Source organism: Equus quagga, chromosome 7 (assembly GCF_021613505.1).
Source record: "Equus quagga isolate Etosha38 chromosome 7, UCLA_HA_Equagga_1.0, whole genome shotgun sequence".
In the NCBI taxonomy this organism is placed as follows: domain Eukaryota; kingdom Metazoa; phylum Chordata; class Mammalia; order Perissodactyla; family Equidae; genus Equus; species Equus quagga.
Genome location: NC_060273.1, coordinates 70,493,204 through 70,504,051, shown reverse-complemented (window position 1 = coordinate 70,504,051; position 10,848 = coordinate 70,493,204). Strand labels below are relative to the sequence as shown.

Sequence of the window (10,848 nt, the reverse complement as noted above, 5' to 3'; positions counted from 1 at the left end):
TTTGTTTTTCTCACTAGACTTTTTTCTCATGCAGTTTCCAGGAAAGTATTGCATTGACAGAGGGGACTTCCAACTAGAAACCAATGAATAAAAATCAGGTATTGCAAGAATTCAAGCAGTACTTGAAAGGGTATTGGTAAGTATTTTAACCATAGTTTTACTTGGTGGTGTGGGACCAGCCTGAAACACAGCAGTAGAAGGGAATTGTTCATAAGGAAGTTTAATAAAAGGCTGGCTCTCCTCTCAGCTCTCACTGCTCCTTCTCAGTCTTTTTAGCTGGTTCCCCTCTCTCTGCCTGCCCCTTGGTTGTGTTCACCAGGTCTTTGTCCTCAACCCTCTTCTTCTTTTTTTGTTTTTTTTGAGGATGATTAGCCCTGAGCTAACTGCTGTCAATCCTCCTTTATTTGCTGAGGAAGCCTGGCCCGAGCTAACATCCATGGCTATCGTCCTCTACTTTATATGTGGGACGCCTACCACAGCATGGCGTGCCAAGAGGTGCCATGTCCACACCCAGGATCCTAACTGGCGAACCTCAGGCCACCAAAGCGGAACGTGTGCACTTAACGGCTGCACCACCAGGCCGGCACCAGGCCTCTTCTTTTTACGCCCTTCCTATTTTCCCAGGGTGATCTCATTCACTGTATGGCTTCATGTGCCATAGATATGCCAGTGACCTCCAAATCTATATTGCCAATGCCACTTCCCTCTCCCAGAACTTTACATCCATCTTCCCACTGGACCCTTTCACTTGGATAAGCCACAGGGGTCAACTGGTCCCAGACTGATCTCATTACTTTCCCCTAAGCCTTTGCCCCAAACCTCTTCCTTCTTTAGGATGCCTTTTCTTTAGTGAAGGCTACCACCATCCACCTAGTTGCCCAGGATAGAAATCTCAGAGTCAGACAAGGCCTCCCATCCTCTCACATCCTGTAGGTTATCAAATTCTGTAGATATTCTTTCAACATTCCTCCCCTCCCCTCCTCGACTTCACTATTAGTGCAGCCTTAACCTGACGCCTTATTATCTCTGCCCTGGCTGAAAGCTACGACCTTTTAACTGCTCTCCCAGCTTTCAGCCTTAGCTCCTTCTGGGATCCATTTTCCATTCTCTGGACAGATGATCTTTCCAAAATTCAACGAATATCATGCTATCCCCATTTTTCAATGGCTCCCCTATTTCCTACAGGAAAAGTTTAAATTCCTTAGCATGGCATACATGCCTCGCATGATCTGGTGCCTGCCTACCTCTCCAATCTTATCTGTCACTACAAACTTGAATGTATAGCATTCAATCCAGTTATAATGAAGTGATTGCAGTTTCTGAAAAACTCAAGGTAGTTGCATATTGTTATGCCTTTGCATGTAGTCCCTTCTACCTGGCCTAACTTTCCATGCCTATCTACTCGGTAAGAATTCTCTCTTTAAAGACTCAGCAGGAAGGGCCACCTTAGTTTTGGCTCTGCAACCTCTCTGTAGAATTGCCCATCCCCTCCTGCAGCGGGTACTGTTGGCTGCCTACCCAAGAGCATTCCCTCTTGTCCTTCCTCTTTCCCAATAAGACTCCAATTTTGTTAAGCCTATATCACCATGTGCTTCAGAGTGGGGCTGGCCCAGTGTTGGGCCTTCATCCATCTAAGCCAATCAGTGATTGCTTTAGGTCTGGTTATGTATGGACATGCTATTCTAGTCAATGAGATAGGAGCAAGAGTCTGCTGGAGAGCTTTTTGGAGGCTTACTCTTCTCTTGAAGAGACACACAGGCAAAGATGGTCTTTTCTTCGAACGGACATAGTTTCTGAATGAGTTGGATTTCTGGCACTGGAACCAAACAAAGGAGTCCTGACTAACACAAGGAGTATGGTAAAAGTAATGCAAGTTCCCCAAAACCGGGCTACGAAAATCATGATGGTAACAGGTTAAAACCAATTGCTAGAACAGAAGCACTGACTCAGTGATAGAGTTTCAGCAAAGTAGTCTCAGAGGCAATCTCCTAAACTTCAAAGGTAAGGCTTCACATATTTATACAGATTAAGAACAGGAGTGTTCCGGAGCTCAGGGCTGAGACTGTGCAGGGAGATTCTGGCCTTGCCTGTGGGAAGAGGGAGCTGGAAAGCCTGGAAGGGAAGAGAGAACAGCTTTGTTATTATAAGGGTTATTTTACCTGCAAAGAGCCAGGAACCCAGAGGGAAGCCACTGGAAGCCAGGAAGAGAAAGACACAGAAAAGATACTTAGTGACGTTTCTCGATATAAATTAGAAAACTGCCCCAGAGCGGGTATGACATACTGGAAGAAATGCCGGCTTTGGAGTCATTTTGCTGAGGTTGCAGTCCCAATTCTGCCACTTCCTAGCAGCGAGGCCCTGGCAAGTTTCTGAATCTTTCTAAATCTCAGGTTTCTCATTTGTAAAAAGAAGATGATGATACTTATCTTTTAGGGCTGACTAGTAGCGTACCTAGCTTATAACATGCGGTCATTAAAGCAGACACTCTTCTTAAAAAATTTTTTTATACACTAGTGATGGGGTTACTACATTAGCCTATTATCTAATAAAACTTTGTCTGCTAAAGACACTGCATTCAATAATTTTTGACTTATCTTTCTGACAGTTTAATATCTCAGAAGATAGAAGAAATAATTTGCAAACTTACATTCGGACTTAGTAGAATTAAAAAAAGTGGTGATGGGTCTCTGAAGAAAGCAACCACGTGAGCGACAGTACTGTGTAACAACGGACTTGGCTACAAGCTCATCACCTAGGAGCCATGTAATCTTGCAGCGGTTACTTAATCTTTCTGAGCTTCCATTTCTTCGTCTGTAAAATGCAAACAATATCTAGTATATAGGGTGATTGTCATGACTAGAAATAATCCATGAAAAATTTCTGACACGTATCAGGCACTCAGTAAGTGGCACCTGTTTTTATTATTACTGTAGAAAATAGAAGGTTAGATTTCACAAAGTTTTATGAAAACAATAGGTATGATCCCAAGACTGAGACTCTAAAAGAGGTAGGCAGGGTTTTTTTTTTTATCAGAACAAATTTGGTTTATTAGGCTCATGGCACTGTCCCTATTGCGCTAAGTACACATTTGGCACAGTTACCTCTTTCTTCTCAACCTTTCTCTGTTCGACTCTGCAATTGTAAGTGATTCCAACAACAAAGGAAAGCGGAGGCTTAGGAAGAAAATGTTGGTGCTATAAAGAAGTTCTCTGGTTAGCTAAAATTTTAAAACATTGAATAATAAGTATGACAGCTGCCTCGTCTGGGTTTTGAGAGTTCAGCCAAGGTGCTGGATTAAACATTTTATACAGATTATACGCTTTAATTCTTTCCATTGTTGGCCTACAAATTATTAGAAGATGACTGCATAGCGGACATTTGTCATATTCCTGGTTGCCCAGCCACCAAATTGCCTTGATATGTTGGGGAAACTTATAAAGAGGACTGCGTCTCACTCGTGGAAGCCAAAAGGCCCTGGTTTTTCCTGATCACTGACTGCTGGGGACCTAAGCATGACTGATCAGCCAGTCCCTCCCAAATTGTGATTCTGGAGACAGGAGCCAAGAGAGGCAGGCAATGGATAAAACTTATTCTGGTAGTGGTGGTATTCAGTATTTGTCAGTGATGGCAGCTAGGTCACCTATGGTACCCCATCACCAGGGAATTGCCAGTGTCCAGCAGCAGCATCCTTCCTGCGGCATGGTTTCCTCTGTGGGTCTGGCCACCCAGCCTCCCTTGTGCCTGCCTATTTTCCTAGCATGGTTCTCCAGCCTTTCCATTGATTCTTTGAGCTCCCCAATATCTTTCAATAAATTCTTTTTTCTTAGATAAATTCTAAATTCTAACTTCAGTTAACCAGAATCAAGTTTTGTTGCTTACAACCAAGAGACTCTGGCTAATACATAGTCTTTAGGTAACGTTCAACCCAAAAGAGTCTGATGCTGCTGCTTTAGTACAGATCTCTGGATAAAGTCAAGTTTACAACTGGTCTGGGAGCTCTGTCTGGGTTCCCTTTAAGCCCATGCACCTCAGGCAAAATGTCTGCTGCCCCACCCTAAACCAACTCTTTGTTTCCCACAACTTCTTAATTCACACTCACTCAACCACCCAGTGAATAAACACTTATTCAGCACCTACTATAGACAAGGCAATATGCCAGGCTCTGAGAGGAATCCAAAGATCAATAAACTGTGTACTTTTGAATTTTGAACCAGGTAAATATATTTTCTTTTCAAAAATTAAATTTAAAAATTAACCACTCTGTTGAGGGTAGAAGTGAAGAGAAACTCTTTTCATCTTTGAATTAGTGTCACTGGGGGCAAGATGATGGCCATTTCTTGGTAAATGTACTAGAAATCGGTCCAAAAAGGCAATTGGACTCCTTTGTTAGAAGTTTCCAGTCGCAAACAAACAAGTAGGTCTCTAGAGCACTGAGAAAAGAATAGCTTTTCTGAAGTTGACAACTAGATTGCTACTCATCAGAATATTTATGGGGCTGGCCCAGTGGCATAGCGGTTGGGTTCCCTGGTTCAGATCCCTGGGGCGGACTTACACACTGCTCATCAAGCCATACTTTGGCGGCATCCCACATAAAGTAGAGGAGGATTGGCACAGATGTTAGCTCGGCAAAAATCTTCCTCAAGCAAAAAGAGGAAGATTGGCAACAGATGTCAGCTCAGGGCCAATCTTCCTCAACAAAAAATAAATAAAAATTTTTGACTAGGATGAAAGGTGGGATAGTGCCATGCATGAGAAATTTAACTCAAGATAATCCAGAGTCCTAAAATAGAATCAAAGAAACACCACTTTTTTTTTTTTTTGAGGAAGATTAGCCCTGAGCTAACATCTGCCACCAGTCCTCCTCTTTTTTGCTGAGGAAGACTGGCCCTGAGCTAACATCCATGCCCATCTTCCTCTACTTTTTTTTTTTACATGTGGGACATCTGCCACAGCATGGCTTGACAAGCAGTGTGTAGGCCCGCGCCTAGGATCCGAACTGGTGAACCCCAGGCCGATGAATCAGAACTGTGGACTTAACTGCTGCACCACCGAGCGGGCCCCAAAACATCACTTTCAAATGAAAACACCATCCAGCTTGTCTCCTTTTCCTTAAATTACCAAATGAACACTTCTCCACTCCAAGGGAGTAGAGACCCCACTACCTCTAGGACCCCTATAATACAGCAATTGCCCAGGGGGTTGACACTTGTATCTGAAAACATAGAATACTTGATACAAGCAAGGAAGAAAGGCACACATTAGTAAAGTAAAACAGGTAAAGCAGATTATTCCACATACCCAGAAAAGACTGTCTCACACACACACACACACACACACACACACACACACTTTACAGGAGCAACTGAGGTGCTGAGCGCTCACAAGACCCTCACCGATAAACAGTTAGGAGTCTGATCTACAAGTCAGACTTGGTTTTGGGACTTCAGACAAGTCACTTAACCACTCTAGGACTCAATTTCCCTTCAGAACTGGAAGGAAACTTAGGGATCACCTAAACCAGTCCTTAAATTTTACGTGACTCTTCTTTGAAGCATCCCCAATAAACCTCTGTGCTTGAATGCTGACTTTTAGTGACAAGATGCTCTCTCCAGGCGACTGATGTCATTTTTGAAATGCTCCAGTTGTTAGAGAAGTTCTTCCTCACATGCTCGCAGGGTGTCTCCCCATAGCTTTCCCCATGCTAGTGACCGCTAAGGTTAAGTCTAATTCATGGACAGCTCTTTAAGAAAGCTCTCAACTTCCTTTGCTTTCTTGTCCACAGGGTAAACCCACGCCCTCGTCTTCTGTTGTTCTCAATAGTCACATTCAAGATACAACACCCTTCTGGTCTTCATGCTTTCATGGGTGTAGAGTAGAGGTTAAGCACCCTGGAGCCTCAGTCTGGATTTGAATACTGTCCTGTCACTTTGTAACTTTGTGACAGTGGACAGGTTACATTCATTTCTTTAGCCTCGTCTTTCTCTCTAAAATAGGATAATAATAATAATAAGCATACCTATCTCTCAGAGAAGCTGTGAATGAGATAAATGAGAAAATACAAGTAAAATGTTTAGTATAGTACCTGGCACTTAGTAAGCCATGTTACTACTGCTATCACCAATCACAATAAATAATAAGCCCTAATCATGACAATGAGAATAAACGTTAGAACCGGGAGGATTTAGAAAAGTTAATCTAGTCCATTAATGAGTCCACAAATAAGGTCTGGTGGCCCTGCCTTTCCCTATTTTGCGTAGCAATTATCACCTTCAATTGTGTTCAACGTCTGACTTACCCCGAAGAGGGCGGGGACCTTGTCTGTCAGGTTGACAGCTGGATAGTTAGTACTTAGACCAGTCCTGCTCACGGTAGTGAGAGAGTAGACGAACAGCTTCCTATCATAGAGGAGAAACTGGGGCGCAGCGAGGCTGGCAGACTTGTCTAAGATTGCGCACAGGGCTCCCGGGAGAGCTGGGACAAGAACTCAGAGGTCCTGGGCAGCCGACACTTATAATTCAATCAAGGTCCAGCCCGGGAGTTTGGTGATTCGGGAACGAACACTGACAGACATCCAGTGATTCAGAGTCAACATTCCCACCGTGTGGCCTAAGTGCTGACCTGTGTTTTCGGGGTGACGAGCTGGAGCAAGGAGAAGACGGCTTAATGAGAAGCCGCCGGTATGTGGGTCCCGTGGGTGGGTCCCCGGGCGCGGCGCTAACACCTACTTGCAACGCTCCGTGCTGGCTGCGGGCCAGCGCTCGGCTGCCTGCCGCCGGGCCATGCCGGCTAGGGGAGGGCCACCCCGGCTGAGGCCGACTCCCGGGAGCCGCGAGAGGAAAACAACCCGGCTCCAAATAGACAATTAACAAAGGCTGGAGGCCCGGGCCCCTCGCGGCGCACGCGCGCACGCCGCGTGGGCAGAGCCGCGCCCGCCCGCGCCCTCCGTGGGAACTGCGGCGCCCCCCACCCCCACCCCGCTCCCGGCCCGGCTGCGCGGTCCCCTGGGGGCGGAGCTCCGCGCTGGAGCGCCGGCACCTTGCGCGCGCGGTGAGTGCGCCCGGGCGATTGGGGCCGGCGCGCTGGGGCCGGCGAGAGGCGCGGGAAAGCAGCTGCTGGTCCTTCCAGAAAGGGAGGTGGGGGACGCGGGAGCGACGACGCGCGGTCCCCCTTGCTCGGTAGCTAGCTTTGTGGATCCTTCTGGGAGTGCCAGCAACCTGATCCACGTGACCCGACCGCGTCGTTTTACAGGTGGGAAACAGGCCCAGAGAGGTAAGCTGGTCTAGTAAAAACTAATTGGTGTTCTTTGTATCTGTTTTTATATTCTGCCTGCTTCAGTGGAGGATTTGGGGTGACTTTTAATAAGAATCCATATGTTAAAACCATGGAATAATACAAACAATGGTAAAGATCCTTGCCAAAGAAAGTATAATTATAAATAGACAGTCAAGGCCAGGAGGAAAGAGAACGGAAGTCTGCCGTCCATAGGTGAGCTGCCTTGGCCGAGCTCCTGGGAAAAGTAGTGCCAAAGCTGCGACTAGGAGCCTGAACGTCCCGTACCGCCATAGTGCTCCCTGCACAGTGAGCGCCAGGACCTTGTGGGGGAAGGAGAAGCTGACAGCCTGCCCAGCACTGGTTCTTAACCTTCTTGGGATCACTGACCCCTTAGAAATCTGGGTCCCCTGCCCACAGAGGGCCTCACACACAGCCTGGCAGTTTGAGATTTGACATGAAGCATTCCTGCTGTCAGGATTGGCTGACGGCTGGCGCTCAGGCCACGCCGCTTCAGAGCAGTGTATTTGCTCCTTTTAAAGGGAGGCAGCTGGTGAAGGAGCGAATGCCCGCTGTGAGTCCACACGGAATCCTGACACCGCCAGCTGTGGGATCTGGGACTCATGGTTTAATCTCTCCAAGGTCCAGTTTTCTTTGTAAAATAGAGATAAGATGGTCTGCTTTGTCCTTCAGGTTATTGTCAGACTTAAGAATGGATGCTGATCCCAGTGCCTGGCATGTAGTAGATGCTCAACCAAAGTGCTGGCGTGCATAATCCAGTGCATCACAGCTGTGCCAGTTAGGAAAGGGTGATGACCTGGAGGAAATTGGGCTGTATCTGAAATAAAATAAAAATTTAAAAATTGTAAACATGCAAATATAAAGTCAACCCTATTATGACTTACAAACCAGGTACATACCTTGGTGATGGAAACCTAAATGAATGCACTTATTTAGAATAGTGCACTGCACTCGATATTTGACCCAAGGTAAAATGCTAAAAGGAGAAACTAATAGACTTTCTAATAAGGACTGTTTACTGGGACTCACTTGCTTCTTTTGAATGGAGCCGGCACCTGTGTAGTTTTTAAATGAAAGGACATACGTGGGGACCTGGGCAGCACCCAGTCTTGCCTGGCATTGGAGGTTGGGCTGAGTTTCTGCCAGGGTACAGGAGTTGCTTGGCGGTTGGCTCACGTCCCTCTTGGATCAGCAGCTTGCTGTGGTAAACAGTGACTTGGTTGATTCTGCTCTAGATCAAATAAATGGCTTTTTATTTAACTGATGGGGGTGTGTGTCTTTGGGTGCTATAACTGAGGCAAGTGGCGTTTGTTGAGATTGATTGTCCAAACCTATTGTTGTTTATTGACAGGCTTCGGAACTTTAAAATCTGTGGCTCCAAAATTGTGAGGACAGGGCTTGTGCAGGCCTACTGATCTATCAAAAGAACTACTGTTACAAAATACTGTATTGTCTTCTTTCTCTGTCATTTTAGGCCTGGCACACGGAGCCAGGGAAATATGGCTTAGGGCAAATTCCTGCTATTTAATTTGGGTTAAGACATACACTACCTGTCTGGTGGGTTACATTCTTCACGTATTTATAAAGAGGAATTTTTCCTCTGAGAGAGAGGGGGACAGGAGAAGAGTGAGTGTATGTGCGTATGTCTGGAATTTCTCTTGCCGTCTCTCTGTCTCACCCCTAATCAGTCATTTCTCAACCCAGAGAAATCCGTTTTCTGCAGGCTCAGTGACCTTGGCAAATTTCTTCCCTTCTGGCTCTGTGGCCTGATTTTGTATCATAGGAGGTCTGTGGCAAAGTTTTTTCTAATTTGACCTTTAGGTTCCAAACATCAGCACCCCGTGGTACATCACAGAGTGAACAGGCTCCCTCTCTTCGGCAAAGGCCCTTTCTTAGAAGGTGGCCCGTGCCCCCTTTGTTGTGTTTTCCCCTCCAGACTCACTGCCTCATTCCTTCAACCATTCCTTAGCAGGACCGGATTAAGAGCAGGATTTCTCAAGAAATGATCTACAGACCACGTGCATCAGAATCACCTAGGGGCCTGTTAGAATGCCCACCCCTGACCTACTGAATCAGGATCTTCAAGAGCGGGGTGAGAGTTTGTGTGCCTAGTAAGTGCTCCTGGTGATTCTTATGCACCTTTGGTGCCTGTGTGTGTGCTGGGGGGTGGGGATTGGTGGTGGGGAACTACTAATTCTTTATAAATTTCTCTATTGTTTGTCTAGTTATGTAGTGAGGAAGAGCCTCTTTTCTCATTTAAACAAACAACCAACTCATGATGTCTAAAGAAGATATATAGATGGCAAATAAGCACTTGAAAAGATGCTGGAGATCATTAGTCATTGGGGAAATGCACGTTAAAAGCACAATATCACTTTATACCTATCAGGTTGGCTAAAATTGAAAAGACTATACCAAGTGTTGACAAGGCTATGGAGGAACTGGAACTCTTATATACTGTTGATGGGAATGTAAAATGATAGAACCACTTTTTTAAAAGTTTGACATTTTAACAAGTCAAATATACACCTATGATGTGATCCAGACATTCCTAGGTCCAGCTTTATTACAAGAGAGAAACAGGAGACAACCGATTGTTTGTCCAGTGCATGGATAAATAAACTGTTTTATATCCATACAATAGAATACTGCTCAGCATTAAAAAATAATGAACTATTGATACATGCTGTGACAGGGATGGATCTCCAAATAGTTTTGCCAAAAGAAATAAACTAGCTTTTAGAAAGTACACACTGTATAATTCCATTTATATAAAATTCAAGGGGAGTTGCTATCTCTTAGCTGACCTCAAATTTTTGGTGGCTTCTAAGAGTTGCGTATGCTCATATTAGTCTAACTCCACATGCAATAGTGTCATTGGCAATCTGATCATTATTCTGCCCATGTTCATTCATTCATTCATTCAATTAATTGAGCACCTGCTATGTGCTAGATGTAGAGTAGACACCAGGTAATGCATTCATGAATAAAAGAGACTTGATCCCTTCCCTTGTGGAGCTTACACTTTATTGAATCAGCCAGTAAAACAAATAGAATAAAAATAATTACTGGGGGAAAGGAGTGGTTCTTTGGAAGGGGATGGGAGTCAGGGAAGACTTGCCCGGGTTTTGAACAGAGAAGTAAAGCATTCAGTTCCATGTTTTTGAGTGACGGCTCCCCGCTAGTGCTGTGCATCCTCTCAGGAGGCTGTTGTACTCATCCAGCAGAAAGGAGATGGAGGTTTAGACTCAGGTGATCTTAGAAATGGAAAGCGCTGAAGGAACTGATGGGTAGCCTTACTAAAACAAGGCAGATCCCAGAGGTTGACACTGATTAACACTTTGCGTTCAGTAGTGTCGTCAGTTTTTAGTCCATATTACTGTCCTGTTGCCTGCCCCCAGCGTCTATAACCACGTCTTATTCTATCGCTGCATTTTATTTCTTACATGTAAGGATGTCATGTGAGACAGTCAACACCTCGCTGGTCCAGTTATACTAGCCTACAGCATTCCTTTAATCTACTGACCTAATTGACCTTCCATAAGGAAATGAGGGTAG

At 45.2% G+C, this 10,848-nt stretch overlaps 1 protein-coding gene across 12 annotated transcripts in view; it reads left to right on the top strand.

Moving 5' to 3' along the window:
• The first annotated feature begins 6,368 nt into the window (after positions 1 to 6,368).
• The window catches only part of ARHGEF37 (Rho guanine nucleotide exchange factor 37), a 49,259-nt gene continuing 44,779 nt past the window's right edge, over positions 6,369 to 10,848 (top strand). For 2 of the 12 annotated variants that reach the window (XM_046666218.1, XM_046666213.1), the window contains exons 1-2: positions 7,057 to 7,269; positions 9,263 to 9,382. In XM_046666218.1, coding sequence (XP_046522174.1) covers positions 9,340 to 9,382 — 43 coding nt within the window. In that variant the 5' untranslated portion in view covers positions 7,057 to 7,269; positions 9,263 to 9,339. The other 10 variants (XM_046666215.1, XM_046666217.1, XM_046666216.1 and 7 more) reach the window with 10 other exon arrangements.